The 24665-nt window shown below is 42.3% G+C and overlaps 1 protein-coding gene across 1 annotated transcript in view; it reads left to right on the plus strand.

The window, feature by feature from the left end:
• Positions 1–24665, plus strand: part of XRN2 (5'-3' exoribonuclease 2) — a 96631-nt gene that overhangs the window by 53458 nt on the left and 18508 nt on the right. The window contains exons 21-27 of the mRNA XM_075925794.2: positions 4129–4212; positions 5130–5227; positions 5316–5395; positions 7782–7838; positions 11296–11364; positions 11653–11787; positions 14725–14858. Of these exons, the coding sequence (XP_075781909.1) occupies positions 4129–4212; positions 5130–5227; positions 5316–5395; positions 7782–7838; positions 11296–11364; positions 11653–11787; positions 14725–14858 (657 nt within the window). The remainder of the gene's footprint in view (positions 1–4128; positions 4213–5129; positions 5228–5315; positions 5396–7781; positions 7839–11295; positions 11365–11652; positions 11788–14724; positions 14859–24665) is intronic.

Below are 24665 nucleotides of genomic sequence, written 5' to 3' on the forward strand. Positions count from 1 at the left end.
TGTGTTTCCCACACCACCTTTCCCTTTGAAATGTAGCAAGAGCCCCGGGGGCAGAGAGGCACAGCAGTCGGACTGGTGTGAATGGGAACTGCTTCAGTCCCTGCTTGCACCATTTCCCCTCTCTCTGCCCGCCCCCACGGTACTGGGAGGGAATCAGCTTTTAAGTTGCCTCCCTCCAGCTGATAGTCAGGAAGTGGGGGCGGGGGAGGCGGAGCAGCTAGTTGAGTCACTACTTGACTACCCAATAAGCATATGCTTGTTGGGTAGTCAACTAGTCGCGTACATCGCTATTCTAGACCCCGACAATTGAAGGGACTGTCAAACATGATTAGCAAGTTCAAAATCCTGTTTAAATTTACTCATGCTGAAAGACTCAGCTTTTGGAAATTATTCGTGATTTTGTTAATTCATCATATAGGGTTGGTAGTGCTGTTGCAGTTGAGAGGACTTGATTTTTTGAGAACTCTGATCTAAGCAGAGAGGTGTAAATATGTTTGAAATCACTAGGTTCATAAATCACTTCTTCTAGTTTGGAGGGGAGGTGCTAGATAGGTTTGTTGAACTTTTTCGTAATTTTGATTCTGTTTTGGAAAATAACTTTAACCTTAATATGTGGTTTGACTGACATACTGTAAAACATCCCTAGCTAGAAGAATGCAAGCTCACATGTGCTGGTAAGAGTCAATCAAAATCTGTGACATGATGTTGATAAATTATAGGGAATCCTGGTTAACTGATTTTTTTTAATAGGCTACTTGCAACAGTATCAAGAAGGAACCTTTTTCTCCCAATGTCTCTCCTTCCATGTTCTATGGCTCTGTTTACTTCTTTACTTGAAGCTTTTGGCTCAGTATTAAGTTGACAGCCTAAAACAATTGAAGATGTTTCATGTAATTTGCCAGAGTTTCCAGTGTTCTGTAATCCTTGCTTTGTAACTTACAATTTGTCTTTTTTTTTTTTTTTTTTTTTATTATAAATTGCTTGTTCTAGATTAGGATCTGATGTTTTCATGTTGGAGAGAATTTTTAAGACTGGGGACTTAGAGCATCAAAAAAGTATATAGGAACCTGTATTTTTAACTTATGGTTATGAATATTCCTCTTTAAGAGGTATCTACAGTCTTAAAAGTAAATATTCATCCTCCTTGTGTGCTGTTCTGGATTGCTTTTATCCTCATAGATTAATTGGAATATTTTAAATTTGTCTTGCCATAATGAGTTACAATTGTTTCACCTCAAGTGGTTGCATTTCAGTGGGGGTTTAGCTTGGCAAAAATCTGCTTTTATTGATTTTGTGGCCTGTTTCTGTCTTTCTGGATGTGTTTTTTGTTATGAGATTTGAGTAGTTTTTTGTTTGATTAGATGAACATAATGTGATTGTATGAAGCCTATGAGAATAATGTATTAAAATGATAAAGTCAACTAAAGATGTAATTCAGGAATGCATCAGGTTATAGATGCAGGGGAATCAAAGTCTGTAGAAATCTGAAGTTTCTCTAAATTGTTGTTTGAGAGGTAGCTGTGTTAGTCTGTAACTTCAAAAACAAGTAGCCCTTCAGACACTTAACAAAAATATATATAGTATCATGAGCTTTCGTTATATATATTTGTTAGTCTCTCAGGTGCTACAGTACTACTCTTTGTTTCAAAATTGTAAGTCTTTAGAATCTAATGAGGTAGAAATATTTGTGTAGAACCATGCAGTAGAATTGGTATTTTTATCATTACCACGTCATAAGAATACCAAAATACTGTGAGGCTATAGCAGCCTCCTGTTTGGGAAAATCTTGTGTACAGTGTTGGTGGAGATCAAAGGCAACTATGGCTATAAAGTAACTTCAACTTCTTACACACAAACTGGTCACATGTTGCATTGAGACAAAGTTTCAAAGAAAATTTCTTGACACCTTGTTTTTTGGAAAACAATTCTAGACCATAGAAGAGGCTGTTCTCAACTTGATTCAATGTAATGCAAAATAAGTTAGTATAGGAAATAACCATAGCTGAGCCATTACATACAGTGGTTAGCAAAATAGGATCCTGATCAAAACTGGGGACTGCGTTTTCTCTTGGAATGCCTATCATGGTGGTAATATGAATGGTCTTTAATGTTGCTAATGAGACTTTCACTGAATCTAGACTATGTGGCCTCCTTTTGCTCCCGGCTCCCAGTGGCTAGCTCTGTTTGGATACGGTAGAATTGATACCGATCTGCTTTTTGTTCCTGGATTTATTATTGTTGATTTTTTTTTTAAAGCCTCTTCTGCTATGTCTGGGCAAAAGTTTGCTTCGTTTCTTCTGGTTTCATACCTCAATGGAGTTCTCCTTATTTTCATAGTTTTATCTCTTCAAGGCTGTATTACCCTAGCCTCACAGCTAGACTGCTATACGAGGCGCTGTTCTTGGACACTTCAGTTAGCATGGGAAGGCAGGGTGCCTGGCTTTCAGATCACCCATATTGTGCTTCAAATCCTATTCTGGCTGGGAACTCACTTTCAAGGTATGAGTCAAGCTGCTTGGAGTTTGCTCCTGCTTGGCTCATTCGTTTCTACTCTGTGGTGCAAAACAAGCTGCTCTTTGTTCAGCCAGCAACGATAGGTGCATAAATCCTCTCAAATTAGTCTCTTGCAATTTGTTCTTCTAGTTATTACTCTTTATGTACATGCACCCTCCCCCTGGTTCCGGTCCGTTCAGGGAAGTAGACTGCCCTGCTTTGGAGCAGAGTGAATGGGTTACCTTTGAGCTCCTCTAGGTGAAGGAAGCCTATAGGATAATGGGTACCATTGACTGTGTAATGTCGTATGTTACGATGATTCAGAGTTTGACCATCACTTTAGCAAAGTAAATGCTTCAAGATTAAAGTTTTTTTTTTAAAGGAAATAACTACTTTAGAAAGTTAAGATTCTTGTATTAAGCGTATAGACTTTCATTTTCTGTCTTTTGTGGAGTATGGTGTTCATCAGAAGTGATTAACATTGGGATTCCATATGTATATTTGTCTGGCTTCTGTATGCAGCTAAAATGAAATGCCAACATTGCAAACACAGCATAAAATCTGAAAATCAAGCTAGTCGCTCTGTTACATAACACAAAGTGCTAACATGTAGAAAGTGATTCAGCATAAACATAGGGTGCTATCTGTTCCTGTCTCCCAAACCCTGCCCCTTCCCACCATTGCCCTGCCCTCTCCCCCCATTGTACCTGTCCCCTAAGGGACCTGGCCTTATGGATTACCGGAAGGGCCTGGTGCAGGGTGGTAGCACCCGTGATCGGGATAGACACCTCCCCTCCCCACACGCTCTCAGCAGTGGGAGGAGTCAGAAGGAATCAGAGCTAATGCGCTTGCTGAGTGTGCGCCGCCTCTCCGGGGAGGTCCGACCGCAGCTGCTGCCCTGTGCAAAGCCTTGCCAAAGTCAGATCCCTCAGGTGCCAGGTGCAATAGGGGAGAGAGGGCGGGGTGATAGTGGGAAGGGGCGGGGCTTGGGCAACTGGAACAGATATCCCCCTCCTCTAGCCCATGGGGACTCCTGTGCTGGATTGCACGACTGCTCCAGCCAGGGATGGTCCACAGGCCAGGAGTTTGAGAACCCTATTTTAAACTCAGACTGTTGATCTAAAATCCTTTTTGTTTTGTTTGTTCGTCCGTCCCTTGGAGAAGCCATTTTAATTTGGTATCTGCAAGCCTCACTAGTAGGGTGGTTCATATTTGAGTGTATAACCTGAGTGAATTTGCCTAATCATACCAACTCACTTGCTGTTCTTCATTCTGGGAGGGGCTTTTGCATGGGATTACACGCAGTCCTTAGCCTGCAACAATACAAACTCAGTGCACTAAGAAACTGTGGGAAACTGCCGTATTTATCAAAGCTGTTTTTCCAGTAGGGTGTGTTTTGTTTTGATTTTGTAACTCTTTTCCTGAAATATTTGGAAAATTCTGAAACAAACTAGAATTAATTTTTGTCAGTGTTCACTGAATCCTTTTGAGTTATTGCTTTGAACTTTTCCACTGAAAGAGAGTGGGGAAAACCCATTTCATCTTTTGCTGCTAGAGTAAGTAGGGTAGCGTGGGTGACTTAGCTCCATGAGAGTGAAAGTTTTGCATCTCTAACGAATAGCTTGTTTTCATTAGGTGTTGCTCTGTTGCCATTCGTTGATGAGCGCCGGCTGAGAGCTGCTCTGGAAGAGGTTTACCCTGACCTCACTCCTGATGAAAGTAAGAATTATGGTATTTCATTATGATGACTGTGTTCACTGAGGTTTTCATTATTAGTGTATTTATCTTCCATGCAGTATTAAAACACAAATGAACAGGGTATAATAATAGGTGGCGGCTGTTGATTTCCTGATGTCAAACTGTAACCTTTGCTGCACAAATAATTCGGTGGCTGTAAGTGAAGTGAACTTTGCTATAAAAACAGAATTCTCAGCCTTTCCTTGCACTTATTTAAATGAAGCAGCTCTGTAGCAGAATTTTAACACAAAGTCTAATGTTCAAGTTATTGTATGAAATGATTCAGCTAGTATGCCCTATCTGAATGAGTGATTGCTGGAAGAGCACATTTAAATCAAAAGAAAGCACTCAGTTATTTTTGGTGGTGAGACTGGTAAAGCTGAATGCGGATGCACATGTCCTCTGTCCATTGGGCAGTTTGTGTCCAATCAGGGAACAGGAAATTTCATACCGAGCTTCTGAGCTCGATGTAGATGTGTTTTTCTAGGTGAGGTGCCAGGTAGGTTGGCTTTTTAGCATACCCATGTCTTTATGGCAGTCAAGCTGGCAGACTTGCCGGGCCTCTGGGCAAGAAAGGGTAGGGGAAGTGGCTTTGTGCCCCTGGAAGGGGCGGGTTGGGGCTAGCTCCGCCCAAGGCTCCAGCAGCAATTTAAAGCTCCTTGGACAGCTGCCTACAACCCATATTGCCCTCAAAAGTGCAAGCCATCAAGAAGAATTTGGACATGTATCAATGGAGTGTGCATTACAGTCTCTCGTTAACCGAAATGAAACTTTCAGTAGAGAATTAATGAACTGCTACGGACGCCTGTTAGCAAAATGGTGCTGTTTTGTTATATTTGGCAATTTTAAATCTCCTTTGTGCTGAATTATCACACCGCTTTCCCCTGTTTCTATTCTAGACAGAAGAAATAGTCTTGGTGGTGATATTCTGTTTGTCGGGAAACATCATTCGCTTTGTGACTTTGTTTTAGAACTGTACAAATCCAGTACCACAGAGGTAGGTTACATTTGTTCTAAAGTTATTGCATGTGTGCGAGGGAGCGGTCTGGCTGTCTACTTTATCTGAAAAATTATTTTTTCTGTAGCCAATGGACATCCCCCCTGAATTGTGCCATGGAATCCAAGGAAAACTTACACTGACTGAAAACGCAGTTCTGCCAGATGAGTGAGTATAGCTTTCAGTCTGAGTTGTTTGCCGCTGAAGGATAATCCCTTTAACTGTGTCTGAACTGAAACAAAACTCCACTCCCAAACAAAACTCCGCTCCCCAACAAAAACCCAGACAAACCTGACATCTCTAAATACTTGGCTTTGGCGTGAAGTACTGTTTCCATTTAGAGTGCAAAGCAGGTTGCATGCTGTTATCCATATGAAACTTCAACCACTGTTTTATGGCTTTCCAGTCCCATTGCATTGCTGTCCTTTGGAAGGGTTTGGCTTAAGAGTTCTGGAAGGTAGAAGGCTTTATACATGCTCGAGAAAGGGTCTTCATTGCTTATGAAATCAACAGAGGTCATTCAGATTTCATTATTTGCCTTCTGTGAGAGATTTGTGTTTGATATGAAGCAAATACTGTGCACCGTGTATTGTATAATAATTTGCAGCTAGTGTGAGGAGGATTCATAAGAGGGCCTGCTGTCTTCAGTAATCTCATGTTGTTTTGCGTCTTTGATGGTTTTTCAGGGGAAACTTATTCTAGTCTGATGTAGAGGTGTGGCTCATGTTCATTGAAATTTCAAATCCGTTGTCTTCATACTATTGTGGAATACACCATAGGGCAACGCAGAGAAAAGCATAATTCATTGCTTTCTGTTTAGGGCATAGCACTAAATTAGGAACATCCCTTTCTATTAAGATTTTTCACTAACACTTTGCTTTTAAAATGATGTAGTCAGTTAGCTTGTGACACTCATGTAAATACAGTACTGAAAGCTTTGATAAACTGATTAAATATAAGAAGAAAGCTCCTTGGAGCAGTTTCCCAGTCATCCTGATTAACATTGATCAACTAATGTAGCTTAGACCAGAGTGGCTAATATCGATCCCCACCATTGGGCCAAGTCAACATTGAGAAACTTTATCAACATTTCCCACAGATTCAGAGCCACGCAGGAGGGAGCGAATTGGATGCTAAGCAGTTAGGGGACTGCGTCTAGACTACAAAGAAAAGTTGGAAGAAGATACGCAAATTGTGAACCACAATTTGCGTATTTTTTTCCGTTTTTCTTTCAAAAGAGGCTTTTCTGAAATTTGTCGCGTCTACATGGTGCCAAATTGCAGAAAAACCTGCTCTTTTGAGCCGTCCCTTCTTCCTCGTAAAATGAGGTTTATAGAGATGGCGAAAGAACGCATCTGCTTTTCCAAACAATTTTTTGGAAAAGCGGACGCATTCCTTGGACACAACATTGCTTTTCTGGAATACCTGTGGTATCCCAGAAAAGTGCTGCAGTCTAAACGTAGCCTGAGTCATGGAAGCCTTGTCTACATTAGTCCTTTCATAAGTACTATCACTGATGCAGCTGTAAATCAGTGACAAGCTCTTGCTAAAATTTCCCGGTACATTCCAGGAGAAGGAATCTATTGCTATTTAGATATTCTCCTGGAATTCATGTTTTCTGAGGGTGATAATACACTTGCCTCTGCCTTGGTTTACTGAAGCTGCAGTTTGGGCAAAAGGAACTAACCAGTAGGTGATAATCAGGGGGTTGTCTAGCTGATGATATACCTAAGGGCTGACCCAGTAAGCTACGTCATATTCTGAATTCGGTGCCATGCAGGAATGTAAACCAGGGATGAAGCTTTCATTGCTGTTGCCTTCCAAGAAGGAGCATACTTCTGATTAGTGACAAAGGCAGTTTCCTTCTGCATGTAAAGTTGTTGACTTCTTGGATTAAAGGGGACAAGTTTAGCTAGCTCATAGGCAGAGGTATGATAGAACGGTACACCCAATCTATCATGCTTTAATTAGAAAGGGGAAACGTGCATCTGCTGGAAACTGCTGTTAAAAATAGGGATGTGAAATTGTGGTTAATCAGTTAATCGAGTAGTCGATGAAATTTCCATTGGCTACTTGATTAGTCGATAAGGGGAGGCGCCTGCTACTCCTGTTGCAACTCTATAGTTGAAATGGAGTAGGAGCCCTGGGCCAGCGTGAGCTGGGATTGAACAGTCCTGGTTCAGACTGGCTCCGGGATGCTGCAGCTCTGCCCCATCCCATCCCTCCCGCATCGCGGAGACAGTACTGATGGAAACCGGCTCCTGCTTCCCAACCCTTGCTGCCTCTGACATAGAGGCAGCAAGGGTGTGGTGGGGAAGTGAGTAGTCGACTCAGCTACCCAATAAGCATTACTAGTAATCTACTAGTTGACTACTCCCTTACATCCCTAGTTAAAAAGATTCAGAACAGCTAGCCCTTGTTTAAATGGCAAAGTGATACAGGTGTTGAAAACCTTTATTTGTGTGGTTTATAGACTTTGTTCAGATGGGAATGTATGAATTAAGGCTACGGTCTCAAGGAGAGTCAAGTTGGTGATGCTTTTTTCTTTCATTAGGACAGTACAGTCTCCTGTTCCATTGTTGCGTGATCTGACACAGAATTCGGCCATCTGGTGAGTTAATGTTGTGTGACTGTATTAGTGGTAAAGATCAGTCAAGTCAGAGTGAGGGTATTTTAAAGTCAACGTGCAACATTCTAGGTACCCTCTGAGTTTTTGGGGAAGGGTGGGTGACCTGAGGGTCCTGATGTATAAGAAAACCCTTCCTAGAGCATTCCCAATAAGGTTGCCCTGAGAGTTAAACTGGAGAGCAGTTCTATGAGTTTGTTCTCTTTTTCTACCTTAATTCTACTGGGAATTTTCCTTCCTCCCTGGCTCTAGGGCCCTTAAATTTTATCTTAAGAGGGTAGCTTTTTAGAAAGCCGTCTACTGCTTGACCCTTTCGGCTATGCAAAGGTCATCTAAAATTATCATTTCTCAGTGAGTCAGACCCATTCTCAGTCTGATGTAGCTTAAAAGGCTTTCTTCTTTCTCGGATTCATTTCTTTTCACTCATTGGCTTTAGACATGGCTCAGGCTTAAGCAAACAAAAGGACTTCCACCTGTGGTGTGATGCTATAACAAACTTCTGCACTTGGGTTTCTTCCTCTACTCTCCCCGTGGGATCTGGTGGCAAAAGTTTCTTCTTCTTTTATAAAAAGACCCTCCAAGAGCTGAAAACCCCGAAAATAAAATTAATTTCTCTGTCTTGAGAAGCCACCCTGGCTTCTTGACTGCATGATATTCTGCACCTCAGTGCCAAAGTGCTATGGGGATTTGCTATCCACCCTACGCTGAGAACACTGGTCTTGGGTCCTAAACGGAGGCAGCAATCTTCAGTTGCTTCCCATCTGCCTTCCCTAGACCACATCTTCTCCCTGAACTCTCAAATTCCCAGTCCTATGACTGTGTTCTTGGCAGAAAATACTGGAACAAGGGACTGTTGTGCTGACCTGACAAGCTTTTAAAGGGCTGTTATGCCACGGCGCAGGCATCTTCTGAAAACTCCTCCTTTGGTCACTGGGTCCTGAAAGCCATTTCATTTCCCCTTTAAAAATAATAAATATCAGCATTGCTGGAGGCTCAGTCTCTTTCCAGTGTCCTTTCTGCTTGTTCTGACTTCCCACCTTCCTCTGAAGCAAAATGCAGGACAATTAGCACTTTAAAGACTAACAAGATGGTTTATTAGATGATGAGCTTTCGTGGGCCAGACCCACTTCCTCAGATCAAGGAGTCTGTCTCCTTTTCTTAGTCTTCTGTACCTTTTGTGCAATTGTTTTCTCCGTCCCTGTAGTAGAGCCGGAGGCTGACAGATGGATTTCTCCTCTCAGAATGGAACCACTTTTCTTCTGTAAATTGGAGTGACTCCATCTGCTGCTGCATGGCTGTCATCTTGTACTCTGTGGAACGTGCTCTGTCATTCCAGTTTTCTCTCTGAGGCTGGTGGCACCCGGTAGTGTTTATGGGCCTCGTTTGCCTGCATAAACCTGGATCTCTGTGGGCAGACCCTGACCAGTAGCGTTGGCGCAGGCTGATGGGTCTCTTCTCAGAGAAGACCGAGTCACAGAGAAAACAAATATCCCACTGTTTGTGAAATCTTCTCCTGTAGCTATGTTCCTTTTGATTTGGCCTATTTTGTGTTGCAGCGTACATAGGAATAAATGTTGATTTTTTTTTTTTTTTTGCCTTAACCGTGATGTTCTTTATTCATCATGAAGTATACTATTGTCCTCCCAGAACAATACAAAGCTTCCAATGGTATCTCTTTGGTCACAAAAGATTGAATTACTCATCCACTTGACAGTAAATTGATTTAGAACCGGAATGTTGTAGTTCATTCTGATTAACTTTAAATTGGTACATTGGAATAGCGAGCGTCTAAAGCTGTACCTATAACCTTTCACTTGTCGAGATCTGCAGAATACTTGAGACGGTGAAAGTCAGTCATGATCTGTGTACTCCCTTGTCTCAAATAGGATGTAGCGTGGTTCCGTTAGGATTGTGCTTGCTGGCAATTCAGGACTGAAATATTCAAGGTGTGACCTGTCAGGATATTGCCAAAAGTATGACATGGTCAAATGGGAGTTTGGTCACTTTCCAGTATCAAGTTAAAAATAGCTTCAGGTACTGTATCTGCCTTTTAGCTTCCCCTGACAAACTGTAGTTTAAAAAAATATCACATTATTGCTGCTGTAAAGCCTTCCTTGTTGCTGTGTTCATAGGAGATACTGAAGGCTTTGACCCCGTATCAAGACCCACAGCGCCAACCTGCAATTCTTTCCAGCCACTGGAGAATTTAGTCAGAATCCCTCTTCAACCTGCTTTTCCTTCGGACAGGTTTTCCTTGTTGAAAACAAACATTCATTATTGTTAGAGTAGATACATTGTTCTGTTGCATGACCTATCTCTTTTTATTATTCCTCTCATTATTGATGGACTAATCTCCGTGAATTTATCTTGTTCTGTTTTGAACCCTGGTAAAAGCCTGGTCTTCACAACATCTCTGGCAAGGTGTTCCACAGGTTGACTATGTGCAGCATTAAGAAATACTTCCTTTTGTTTGTTTGAAACTTGCTACCTTATTAATTACATTTGGTGACCCCCCAGTGCTTATGCTGTGGGAACAAGTAAATAACTTTTTTCCTTATTCATTTTCTCCACATCCGTCTTGACTTGATAGATCTCTATTCTATCCTTCCTTAGTCTCCTCTTTTCTAAGGTGAAAAGTCCCAGTCTTTTTAATCTCTCTTCATATGGCCCAGTTCCAAACCCCTCATCATTTTTGTTGCTCTTTTCTGAACCTTTTCCAATGCCAAGAGATCTTTTTTGAGATGTGACCACATCTGTGCACAGTATTCAAGATTGGGCGTAGCATGGACGCACACATAGATTGCCTCTGATGCCTGGTGGCACTAAGCTTCTCAGCAGATACTCTGGAAGTCGCCAAGAGCTAGAAGAGCTGGGAACCTCGGCTTTGGTCACTGGGCATGCAACAGTTCTTCCGAGTGACTTGCATCAGTTGGCACCAGACCGTTCCTGGTTAAGGCCACCCTGGAATGCCCCATGCTCAGGTTTGCCAGAGCTGTGCCTAGCACACTTAGGGTACATCTAGACTACATGGCTCCGTCGACGGAGCCATGTAGATGAGTTTACTAGACATAGGAAAATGAAGCGGCGATTTAAATAATCGCTGCTTCATTTACATCAAAATGGCCGCCGCGCTGTGCCGATCAGCTGTTTGGCGGCTCAGCGGGGCAGTCTGGACGCGCTGCGGTCGTGAAATGAGGCTTACTGGAGCGGTCGATGTGTATTCCACATTCCCTTGCTTGCTTTTTTTGCTGGAAGTTTTGGAATTGATGGATAAACAGCAAACTAATAACTTGGCTATTAGAAAAAAATAATTCAGTTTAAGTACACTGCATCACTTTTGTAACTAATATAGTAAACTGCTATTTCATTACGCTAGTTTGGTCTTGCTTATCAGGCCCAGTGTATACCCAGCATAATTATCTCAAATACTTTTTTCTCTTAGTATCAATTTCAAAGATCCACAATTTCAAGACGACTTTGTTTTCAAAGCTGTAATGTTACCTGGAGCAAAGTAAGTAATTGTCATCTTTTCCCTTCATTTTTATAGTAATAAGCAATGTTCCCTCTAATTTTTTCCACCCATGTGTGGAACAAATTTTTATGTACACCAAGGCATGTGCAGATGTGCACCACCAATAGAAACACATGCTGCTGGCTGTGAGTGGCTGTGGGTGCTTTGCTAATCAGCTGGCTGGCACCTGAATCTCTCCTGAGTGCCTACCCAAGCACTCGGCAGACAGGGAACACCACTGATGAGTATAGAAACAAACTACTGTTGTCTCTTCTTTTTAATATTCAGAAAACCTGCAACAGTTCTGAAACCAGGTGACTGGGAAAAAACCAACAATAATGGGAGGCCTTGGAGGCCCCAGCTTGGTTTTAATCGAGACAGAAGGCCAGTTCATTTGGACCAGTCAGCATTCAGAACTTTAGGGTGAGTAGCAGTGAGAAACATAGTGGAAGTAGCAGACCTTAATTGCTTTGATGAGATGCCTTTTATTAATAATAAAGTTGGTATTTATATGTAGGACACTTCAACAATTACATTTTGAAAATCAGTACTGATGAAAATTACATTTTCTCAATGTTCTTAAATTCTTGAAGTTTATAGTAGGCTTACATTCTTCTGTTTGATATTTTTCTGTAAAGTATTTCTAATTGGCCTTCCTGCTGTGTTTCTTCAACTTTTCCTTTTCCACTACTCCTTTGAAGTAGTGGAGATTACAAGGCGAATATTACTCAAGTAATAGTTAAGATTGTGTTATTCTAACTGGGATTTCATCCATGTATTTGTTTTCTTAAATTGCCTTTGTTCAAAGTTCACATGGCTTGCCATAATAATCCATGTGACACTGTTGCAGAAAAAGCAAACATGATTCTGGGATGCATTAACAGGAGCGTTGTGAACAAGACAAGAAGTCATTCTTCTTCTCTACTCTGTGCTGATTAGGCCTCAATTGGAGTATTGTGTCCAGTTCTGGGCACCACATTTCAAGAAAGATGTGGAAAAATTGGAGAAGGTCCGGAGAAGAGCAACAAAAATGATTAAAGGTCTAGAAAACATGACCTATGAGGGAAGGCTAAAGGAATTGGGCTTGTTTAGTTTAGAAAATAGAAGACAGGGAAGGGACACGATAGCAGCTTTCAAGTATCTAAAAGGGTGTTACAGGGAGGAGGGGAGAAATTTGTTCTCCTTGGTGTCTGAAGATAGGACAAGACACAATGAGCTTAAACTGCAGCAAGGGAGGTTTAGGTTGGACATCAAGAAAAACTTTAACTATCAGGGTGTTTAAACATTGGAACAAATTGCCTAGGGGGGTTGTGGAATCTTCATCACTGGAGATATTTAAGAGTAGGTCTCCCTCTGGTACCTGCTAAACAGCTCTCAGCTCACACACTGCTGCTTCTTGTTCCTCCCTCTTCTTACCTTGGGAGGTGGGGGCTTTTAAAGCAACTCCACTGGTTGCAATTGGCTGTAGGCGTGTGTGACTTGCCTGAGGGAGCAATCTAGTTAATTAGCCCCCAGGTGTTTTCCTGCCTTCATTTTATTGCAGCAGGCTCTAGTAGTTTAATCAGGAAAGAGAAAACCACTTATCCAGTGCCCTTTATACCTGCCTTCCACCAGAATGTGGCAGGCTGCTAGCTTAGGTCTGTCACAACAGTTGGATCAGCGTTTTTCAAAGAGGCAGAGGCACCAGAGATAGATGAGAGGAATACAACATAGATGGAGCTACTGTAAGGTGGGTGCATAACTGGTTGGATAGCCATTCCTAGAGAGAATGGTTCAGAGTCATGCTGCAAGGGCATAACAAATGAGGTTCCCCAAGGATTACTCCTGTTCAGTATTTTCATCAATAATTTAGATAATGGCATAGAGAGTACTCTTATAAAGTTGGCAGATGATACCAAGTTGGGCAAGGTTGCAGGGTTTTTTTTTTTGAGAATAGGATTAGAATTCAAAATGATCTGGACAAACTGGAGAAATGGTCTGAGGTAAATAGAATGAAAGTCAGTAAGAACAAATGCAAACTACTTCCCTTACGAAGGAATAATCAGTTGCTCACATACAAAATGGGAAAAGTCTACTTAGGAAGAAGCACTCGGGGTCAGTGTGAACCACAAGTTAAATATGAGTCAACAGTGTGACACAGTTGCAAAAGAAGCAAACATTCTGGGATGTATTAGCTGGAGTGTTGTAAGCAAGAAATATGAAGTCATTTTTCTGCTCTACTCCATGCTGATTAGGCCTCAGCTCTGGAGTATTGTGTTCAGTTCTGGGTGCCATGTTTTAGGGAAGATGTGGACAAATTGGAAAAAGATTGACAAAAATGATTAAAGGTCTAGAGAACATGACCGGTAAGGGAAGATTTGAAAGAATTGAGTTTGTTTAGACTGGAAAAGAGAAGACCGAGCAGGGACATGGTAACAGCTCTCAAATACCTAAAAGGGTATGTTATGAGGGAGAAAATTTTTCCTATCATCAGAGGTGAAGGAGACTAAGAAGCCATGGGCCTAAATTACAGCAAGGTTGGACATTGTCATGGTTAAGCAGTGATATAAATTTGCCTGGGGAGGTTGTGGAATCTCCATCATTGGTTATTTCTAAGACCAGGTTAGACACCTGTCAAAGATGGTTAAGACTGTGCTTGGTCCTGCCATGAGTGTGGGGGACTGGACTTGATGACTTCTCATGGTTCTTTCTAGTTCTATGATACCATGTTTCTTAGAAGCTCGGGAAAAGGAGAGAGACAGAGCTTGTAGAAAGCTGGGAAAGTGAGAGCCTCTCGCCATTGAATCGTGGCCTGGAAGGACTGTGAGGAATGACAAGTTGCAAGCAACACTCTTCTTCCCATTCTCATCTTGGGATGTGGTTGCTTCCCAGCAAGTGCACATGAATCACCTGCGACCTTGCCATGCTTTGCGGTCACAAAATGAGCCATATTCACATGATATCTACTAAAACATTTAATTAAAAATAACAAGGGAATTCCAGAACAAACCAACTTCTGCACAGAAATAATTTAACAGCTCTTAAATGTATCCGCATTTTCATTTTTCTATAGCGTATGTATAATGATAGTTACCTAAACTTCTACACTGTTTGTGCAAACTGCACCCGTTCCCTCCAAAACAACCCTACTTCTCTTTGGTAAGCTGCGGTATAAAACATTTTTCACGGTAACCAACTAGTTCATAAAATGATGTACGTGTGATCCTCCGAGATGGTGAATTACTGTGCTGTTTATGAGCACCTCCATCAGTATACTGGAGAAAATGTGGTATTTGATTGACTTGGGAGCCGCTACTCTAGTAGGAGGACACTGAGAAAATAACTGTACTTTCATGCTACTTTCCGTTTTTTACATTACAGCCATGCAATGTCAAGGGAAAGAGGACAATCGGGAAGTGGAATCTACAGTAATGCAGCACCGCAAGGGGCTTATCAGGGAAATCCGTACAGACCGCTGTTAGGTGGGCAGCCACAGATTCCTAAATTGTTGTCAAGTAAGGCTTTTTCTTCTGCATTATCAAATGTAACTCGTTTTAAAATTGAACAGTCTGACTTTTATTTTGCACCAGCTGCATGGCATTCGTTATGATAAAGTGATAGCTCTGTTTGATTGAAGAGCATGCTCATGGATTCTTTTTCCTGATAACCTATCAAGAGTCAGCAGCCTATCTTTCCTATAATGGTTAGGCATTACAAGACTAGTGTAAAATGAACTATGTACAATGGGCTTAAATTGCAGCGAGGGAGGTTTAGTTTGGACATTAGGAAAAACTTCCTGTCAGGGTGGTTAAGCACTGGAATAAATTGCCTGGGGACGTTGTGGCGTCTCCATCATTGTAGACATTTAAGAGCAGGTGGGATAGACATCTATCAGGGATGATCTAGATTAGTGGTTCTTAACCTGGGGAGCACGCACCCCCTGGGGGGTGTGAGACATGCCAGATTTTTATGATATATCTTAGGTTTAAAACTGACCTACTTCAACAATTTTTAATAAGGGGTGCGAGAACATATTTTGAGAACCAAAGGGGTGCAGGCTGCAATAAGGTTAAGAACCACTGATCTAGATAGTGCTTGGTCCTGCCGTGAAAATAGGGGACCACACCTGATGACCTCTTAAGGCCCCATCTAGTTTTATTATTCTCTGATTCTATGTTTCTGCTTCTTAGTGGATTCAGAGAGAGATTTCCCACCGCCCTGCATTGGAGAAGGGAACCATTTTATTAAAAAAGTGACTATTGCTGTTACTGTTTATTATAGCACAGGCCTGTGCCCAATCTGTGACTATAGTGCGGACAGGTGCTTTTTTGCAGTTACTTGTCATTTTCTCTCCTCCTCTATCCCTGCCCACTCCCAGTATTACAGGTGATGCTCTTGGATGTTAGCTTGGTAATATTCTTCCATTAGGAATCAGCCTGTTAAATCACTGATGAGGAAAACGTTTTTTAAAATTCACTTTACTATGTTTCTATTATATTGGCAGAAAACAAAATAGAGAACTCGTTGCCTGCCGGTGTGAAACAGAAAAGTAACCAATGAATTTAAAAGAAAAGAATCTTTTCTCAGCCAATGAATGAACATGCTTTGTCAGAATGTAGAAACGCAGCAATACTAAAATCTAGTGTCCACTAGGGATGCAAAATCCTGTTTAATTGGTTGAATGATAAATGCAGTGTCTAACTGGCTAACCAATTAAAGGAAGGGAGTAATGGGGGGGGGGGGCGGGGGCGGCGGCACTCCAGCCCTGCCTGGGTGGCAGGTACAGCTGTTCCCGGATATCGGGTAATCATTTAACCTGTTACCCATTCACATCCCTAGCATCAGCATTACCTGAAATTGTCCCTCCAAGAAATTTAACTAGGAGGGATTGCAGATAGTAGCACAGATGCTTGTGTCAATATGCCACTGGCCAAACTCTGCAATATTAATACTGTACTCCAGTATTGGGGTGGGTAGGTGAATTTGTGCATGTAGAGTTCCCATAGATTCCAGGACCAAAAGGGACCACTGTAATCATATAGTCTTTCTTCAAGAAAACATAGAACTGCTCCAAAACAATTTATTTCTTAGAAAAACGTCCAGACTTAATTTTTAAAATTGCCAGTGACTGAGAATCCGCCACAATATTTTGTCAGTTGGTCCAGTGGTTATTTACCTTAATGCTAAACATTCCTGCCTTATTTCTGATCTGAATTTGTCAACAATGGTAGGAAACTGACGCATCTTTTTGTACCTTTTTCTGCTAGATTGAAGAGACAATTACTAAATATTTGTTCCCCACACAGGCACTTACAAACTCTGGTCCAGTCACTGCTTAAGCTTTTCTTTGTCTATGTAAATAGATAGATCCAGGGATCTCAATCACCGTAAGGCATGGTTTCAATACCAAAAAAAACCCAAAAAAACCAACCACGTAAGATGTGTCTCAAGGCAATGACCATCATATTCAGTAGGGGTAGGGAACCTTTTTGGGTTGGGGCAGCTCACCCACAGCAAAATCAGCCAGGGGCCGCACAAAAGTGAGAAGCCAAAAAAACACTGACTGGGAGGTCTGGGCCTGAGGGGGATGCAAAAGCGGAGTGGGAGGTCTAGGTGATGGGGAGTGCTTCCCTGGGACAGCTCCCCAGGGGACATATGGCTCCTTGGCTCCTGCTGCTTCTATTGGCTGCCATTACAGCCAATCAGAGTGGTGGAAGGAAAGCCTCCAGGCAGCACTTTGCTGTGGCAGCTGAGGGGAGGAGGAATGGCAGCGCCTGGAGCTGCTTCCCCTGCCAGGCAGAGTCTCAGGGTTGGCTCCAGCCTGGCTTGCCTGACTCCAGCCTGTGAGGCTCAGGGCACCCCTCCCCACCCAGCAAGGAGCTGGCACTAGCCCAGGAACAGGGTGGGCATAGGTCTGGCACACCAGTACAGACTCCCTAGTGCTGGGAGGGAGAGCCCTGAGCCTCAGGGGGCCAGATCTATGCGAGCCAAGTGGCCACATGGGGCTTTAGGTTCCCCACTCCGATATACAGCCTTAAAAAAAACTAGTAGCTTGCTTTTTCTTTGCCAAGGACTCGAATTTTAAACAGATTTCACTTGTTTAACCTCCTTAAATGGTTACCTATGTTTTGTGTGTTGAAACATTTCCTCTGTAGGAGGCAGAAAGAGGTTTTTGTTTGTATTGTGGGAATTTGAAACTTTGTTCCTGTTCAAAGCTCTGCCTGTTATGCAAGACTAAGGATGTTAAATATTGAGTCATTTACTAGTTGAGTAGTCTATGGAAGTTCCATCGACTACTCAACGAGTCGATAGGCACTTCTCCGTTCCGCTGCTGGGGCTCTTATACATTTCAAAGGAGGAATGTGGAACTCCTAGTGCAGCCCGGGGCCAGAGGGAAGTCCTGCTGATGCAGGTGCCAGCTTTGAAATATACAGGAGTCCTCAACAGGGGCTCTTGTGCATTTCAAAGTGGAAGCGCCCTCATGGAGCCTGGCGTCAGTGGGGGACTTAAAGTCTCCGCTGGCCCTGGGCTCTGTGCTGTGCTGTGCTGCTGCTTTGAAATGCCACCCGGAGCCCGGGTCATTCCTCATCTGACCCCAGGCTCTGTGTCATTTCCTCAGAACCTGAGATCAGCTGGGGACTCCCCAGCTGACCCCAGGCTCTGTGCGCTGCACTGGAACCTGCAGCAGCGTTTCAAAGGGACAGTGCCGCATGGAGCCCAGCGTCAGCTCCGTGCAGCGCTGCTTTGAATTTCCAAGACAGTGTTTCAGAGGGGCGGCGCTGAACAGCTGAGCCCAGGAACAGCTGTGCAGAGCTGCCCCATTTGAAACACTGTGGCGGCATTTCAAAGCGGTAGCACCTCATGGAGTCCGGGTATGGGCTTTGTGCAGCACTGCCGCTTTGAAGTACCTCCTCTTCCCCTTCCCCCCCTTTGCTGCCTCTGTCAAATAGAGGCAGCAAGGGAGGGGGGAATAGACTAGTCCTTAACATCCTTATGCAATACCTTCATTACTCAAGGGGCTTTTAATTTTGAGTCCTTTTCACTTCTAACATAAGTGAAAAAGGAATGGTTTGAACTACTTGTTTTGTTGTAAACTTGGTTGAAACATTGCAAATCTCAATATTTAAACTGTTCTGTCCTGCACAAAAGCATTAAGAACCTTAACCATCTCCTGTCCCTCAAAGGAGAAGGGGAAAAAACCTGGTTTTCCTTTGTGCTCTTCTTTAGCACTACATAAGCATCAGAACTTTGTGAGGTGGTCATTCAATGCCCCCTCTGATGTGTTTGCATCAACGATATTTAACGGAAGAGTTATACTGATGGTGACTGAACAATCTAGTTTGGAAAACCCTGTTCAGAATAACACCAAATACAGCTGAAACAAAATACAGGACTATGTAGCACTTTAAAGACTAACAAGATGGTTTATTAGATGATGAGCTTTCGTGGGCCAGACCCACTTCCTCAGATCAAAATATTTGATCTGAGGAAGTGAGTCTGGCCCACGAAAGCTCATCTAATAAACCATTTTGTTAGTCTTTAAAGTGCTACATAGTCCTGTATTTTGTTTCAGCTACACCAGACTAACACGGCTACATTTCTATCACTATAATACCAAATACCCACTGGAACTCTGTTTTCCCATCTAATTGGAACCAGGGCCAGCTTAGATAATAAAAAATTCAGCTAGTCAGGAGAATGGGCCAAGAGTTTTTTCTCCATTATTTTAAGATGCAGATTTGCTTTTACAGTAGCTGATCTATCTGGGAAAAGCATTAAAATATTACCCCCCTCCCCTTCTTATCTATGTAACACACGATACAAATGCTTAGTTTGAGCAAATAATGTTTTATTCATTGATTAACAAGGAAACCAGTGTACGTTTTAACACGTTTTACCATTATTGATCACTTTTCACGCTCTTTAACACTATAGGCACCGTCTACAACAGTGTTTCTCAACCTTTTTATTGTAGTTGTCCAGGTTCCCACACCACAGTGACCCCTGCAAAGCTAGGATCAGCCCCAGGCAGTGGGGACCGGGGCTAAAGCCTCAATTTTCTGTATTCCAGTGTGTGCGTACCAGTAGCTCAATTAACACGGAGAACCGGAAAATGGAGGCGCAGGGAAATTATAGTAAAAAGTCCTAGTAAAGGGACTATGAACACTTGCAATCCTGGAAAGAATTGGAAAACTTCAAGAAGAAAAATCTTTAAAAATTCTTTTTACTTCAATCATTGGTGAGTCGCTGTATGATTAGAAAAAAATGTCTACGCAGTGGCATACTAGATGCGTTTCACTGGCTCTCACCTTAAACCTAGTGAAATATTAAATAGTCATGGTTTGAAATGAGGTTAGTCTCCTCCTAAAACCTCCTTCGTTAACCTGACATGCCAGTATGTTTGATGTGCCACAACTGCTCAGTATTCATCTGTTTTAAAGGCCTAGGTCACGGAGGGGTTTCACTTCCAGATGATTGATCTGGTGTTTCTCTCTTTGTTGCACAGCTTTGATGCTATTCTCGATGGTGATAGTAAAACGTTCTAAGATCTTTTCGGTGGAACTGTGCATTTGTTGTTCATCCAGCAGGATTCTGTTTTTGACTGTCAGCGCACATCCAGATGTTAGAAACAAGAGTCGGGGAAGGGGGTGCAAATTGGTGGGCTTTAAGAACATGTAGTGAGTTTCGGCTTGAGAGGATAACGTCTCGTGGACCAGAGTAAAAATGCAGGATTTGCCAAATTGCTGGTCTCTGAAGCACGAGCAGAAAATATGTCAGGTGGGGATTTTGTGTTCTGGAGAAAACCGCAGAACAGTGAGAGACAAGACTGAGCCTGGGGTGTAAGACCATCTTATGAGAAGTAGTCGTTTTTATCTGTGTTCAGACCCCGTCAGACCCCGTTACCCTGCTTCAGATTACAAGAGGCTTTTTACCCTGAAATGGTTAATCGTGCATATATTGAAACTCTTAGGAAAGCAGAACGTTTTTCTCCCATGATCAGCGACTGTTGCATGCCCATTCTGTTTACAGTGGGGAATAACGGTAGCAGATACATGGTGAGGACTGTAGGAGAGTTAGGTGAAGTTCTTGTAAAGGTGGTAACATGATTTTTTTTTTTTTCCCCTACTGAATTCTGGGGAATACCCATTTTGGAAGAAAGATGAGTGACCAAGCTAAATTTGAAGAGCTGAGACTAGAGAGGGGAAAAAGCTAATGGGAAAATGATTTTATAAATTTGCAGTACTTTTATCCAGCGTACGCACATGCATAAGAGAGAGAGAAAATTAATTACAGAATTGGAGGGTCTCAAACTTGCGTATATTTCAGGAATAACAGAAGTCAGAGGAAATGCAAGTGGAAGTGAACAGCAGAGAGAAAATCATGGTAGCAATTCTAAATAAACTTATCATCCAGTCCCAAAGTAAATTAGATTTATTTAAGGACTGCAGGATCAAACCTTTAAATCGGAGGTATTAGATTGCACAGGGGACTTTCCCAATTGCTCCAACCAGTGCTACTAAGAATAAGAATGGCTATATCTGGGTCAGACCAATGGTCTATCTAGCCCAGTATCCTGTCTTGCAACAGTGGCCGATGCCAGGTGCTTCAGACAAGTAATCGTCAAGTAACAGGTAATCATCAAGTGATCTGTCTCCTGTTGTCCATTCCAAGCTTCTGGTAAACATCCCTAGCTAGGATTTAAAAAAAAAAATTATAGGAATCAGAAATAGAAAAGAATATGTAACTGTGTGAAGAGAACGGTGTGACAATCAAAATGGAAGGCATAACTGTCTGTTGCCTTGGTCATTTAGTTGTCAAATATTTGTGTTCATCTGAATTGAGAAAAGGTAACAAATGTTGGGATTGAATAACTCATTTGGAGTACCACAAGTGTCTGGTACTTCTTTCTGCATCTTTTAAAGTCTGTGCCGTGGCACTTTGAGGAAGAACTCTCAAAGCAGTCCTCTGAGCCTTAGGTACATGGAGCTGATCTGTTCATTTAGGTACTTATGTAGCTTGCTGAGTGCATCGTGTTGTATAGAAGACACTCTAGATATATAAATATGTCCTAGTGCCATCACTCCTTCAAATTGAGGAGGCTTGAATCCACTGCTCAGTGTGGCATTCCAGTGCATTAGTTTACCTCGGGAGTAATCAATCTTGAGGTTTCCCCAAAAGGAACCCCATTCTACAAATTGGGAGAGTTATTAAGAGAGAAGATCATTCCTTCAGCGGGTCCTTGGATTTGGTTGGTTCTCAGATCCAGCACTTGCCAAGGCAGAAGCATTTCATATTCTCATTTGAGCATCCAGTTCTAAGAATAATAGCTCAGCTTTTTTGGTGCTGTTGACATCTCCCTTTCTTTAGGTATGGGCCCCGCAGATCTAAAATCCAGTCCATTCTTACAGGCTTTTTCCACTACCAGATTGATTGACACTGCAGTGATCAGTCCACCAAAGGGCGATTTAGTGGGTCTAGCTAAGACCTGCTAAATTGACCGTCAAACATGCTCCCATCAACTCTGATACTCCACCGGAACAAGGCACATAAGATTAGTCGACAGGCAAGTTTCTCCCATCAATCCAGTGCTGCGTAGACACTGGAGGTAGTCAACTGTGAAGGTATGTTGACTTTAGCTATGTCACTTACATAGCTAGAGTTGCATACCTTAGATTGACTTTAGCCCATAGTGTAGACCTGTCCTTAGGATAGATTTTTCTTTTATTACCAGTCTAGTACCAGTTTCCTTACTCTTCTCTTGCTTGAAGATTGGTTCTTGTGTCCCTGGACTTTCCCACCTACAAAGAGAAAAAGGGATGTCAAATCAGTAGTTTTATGAGAGTTCAGCTTTCTTTTAGCATGTAGCATCAGTAACCATCTTCAATCCTCTTAAAAGCATCTTTCACAAAGAGAGTAGGGTAAAAATGTCGTCACTGGGCTCACCATTCCCTAAGTATCCTAAACAGAGTTGAGAGGTAGCCAGCTCTTGATACTCTCCCAATGTAAGGCGATAACTGAATTGGAGGAAGAGGAGGGACAGACGACTCAGAAACTGATGAAGAGTAAGGAAGCTTCTATGTTGCCTATGCTCTTGTCTTCTGTTGATGACACTGAGGCCTTCGAAGAGGTACCTTTAGCTCAAGCTTTGGAAGTCTACTTTGGCATGTCTGCTACATTCAAGATATTTACTAACTGTCCTACATTTGGTGGCAGTTCACTTGAGACTTAGTATCCATCTCTTTAAATACTTCAGTGATTGATTGAGGGAGCAGATGCAGTAAGGCGTACAGTTGGGTTTGCCAAAGGCTTATGGGAGTAAGGATAAGCCAAGAGAAATCCATTTTCAGCTCCATGTCAACAATAGCAAGAGTTGATCCTTCCTCACAAAGGGGATCTCAGGAAATATTTGATGGTGTCCAGTCAATACCCAGTTCTGTTATTCCCGAAGCTGCTGGAATTAATGGTATAATGTATCTTCGCTGCCATTTGCCAGGTAGAGAATGATCTCTGCATTCCAGTAATGGTATCTCAAGATACCATACAGACCCAAACCTTATGTTTTCAGAAGAAATCTCTCTTCAGATCACTTCTTTCCTATCGTCTTAGTGATGTATGCCTCTGAAAGTGGGGCTCACATCTGGGCTTGCTGGTGACCCAGAGTTTTATGAGCTTCTGTGGTGCTCTGGTCGTACACATGTTCAAGCTGAGAGCAATTATCTTCCTTCAGTAGACACTGGCCTTCTTACAGAACTGCAGCAGACATACCTAGAGCCCTACCTGAGTTCATGTCCATGAAAAAGACATCACGGGCTGTGAAATCTGGTCTCCCGTGCAAAATCTGGTCTTTTGTGTGCTTTTACCCCGTCCTAGACAGATTTTACGGAAGAGACTGGCGTTTCCCAGTTTTGGAGTCATGACCCAAAAGGGAGTTGCAGGGGTGTTATAAGGTTATTTTTAGGAGGATTATGGTATTGCCACCCTTATTTCTGCACTTCCTTCAGAGCTGGGTGACCCGAGAGCAACAGCTGTTGGCCATGCACCTAGCTCTGAAGGCAACGCCCCGGTAGCAAAGTACCCAAGCCATCACACCCCCCCCCAACACACACACACTAACCTTGTGATCCTCCCCACAACTTCTTTTGGGGTCAGGGTCCTATAATTCCAACACTGTGAAATTTCAGATTTGAATTGCTGAAATAATGAATTGTATTATTTTTAAAATAGTATGTCCATGAAATAGACCAAAATGGACTGTGAACTGGTAAGGCCCCTCGTCATTCCATATGTATTTCCTCCAATACAAATGGTTCCTAAGGCAGTTAAAAAGGATTGAACTTTAACCCTACTGACTGGCTAAACATGGCTTTTGGTAGATGGGCTTCTAGATCTAATTCTAGTAGCTTTCTTGTACCTCTGTCTTTCAACTCAAAGACAAATGCCTCATTGAAATCCAAAGGCTCTTCTTCTGCCAGGAGTTCTTGGAAATGATGTTGGAAAGTCAGAAGTCTTCAGCTAGGAAGTCCTATGCTGCCAAATGGAAAAGATTTTCTAAATGAGACTCACATTGTAAATGATATTAAAATCAGATGTAAGCAGCTCCTCTATGTAGAACTATAAAACAACCACAAATGAACCCAGAAGATCGCTCTGGGTGGGCGGGAATACTAATGTGACTAAAAATGCTCCTGGAAAACACACCCTCAATTTTTGTGTAGTGGAGAAAGCAGCAAGAATACAGGTAAAGCAGTGAGACTGAAAGAAGTAGAATTTTATTTTAGGATTTTGTCTTTTATATGTGATGAGCTGAAATAGGACTCTAGAAGGGCAATATGGTCAATCAAACCACCTCCTCTTTTTGAAGAGCCTGCCGGGGGTTTTTCTTCCCGTTGTTCTCTGATTTGACTTGGATGTGCCAATTTTCCGTTGATGAATAATTGTCTGTGTGCTGATAACTTGGGGGAGTCAAGTGCGGCTTGGTAGTGCAGTGCGAATGGCGTATTTGGTTTCTGCAATCCAGAGTATGTGATTTGTGACTTTCATCTCAGTCAGTAAACTTGTCAATTAGCTGCATTTGAAAAGTGATTTTGATTAGTGCAATCAGTAAACATGAAATCTTGTCTTTGATTGCTACACTGATTAGATAAATTGTCACTTGAGGAGCTGCTGGAGAAGGCCGTTTATATGGCCTTATAGCTCTAGGAAATGCCTAATTTAAGACCAAAGAAAATATTAACTGTCTTTTTTTTTCCTCTCCTGCTTGTACCTTTTTGAAGTGCAATTCACTTTCAGGCTTTTTTCTCCTTCTTAAAGTGATCTTCTAT

The sequence above is a fragment of the Pelodiscus sinensis genome, chromosome 3, assembly GCF_052426305.1.
Source record: "Pelodiscus sinensis isolate ZL-2025 chromosome 3, ASM5242630v1, whole genome shotgun sequence".
In the NCBI taxonomy this organism is placed as follows: domain Eukaryota; kingdom Metazoa; phylum Chordata; order Testudines; family Trionychidae; genus Pelodiscus; species Pelodiscus sinensis.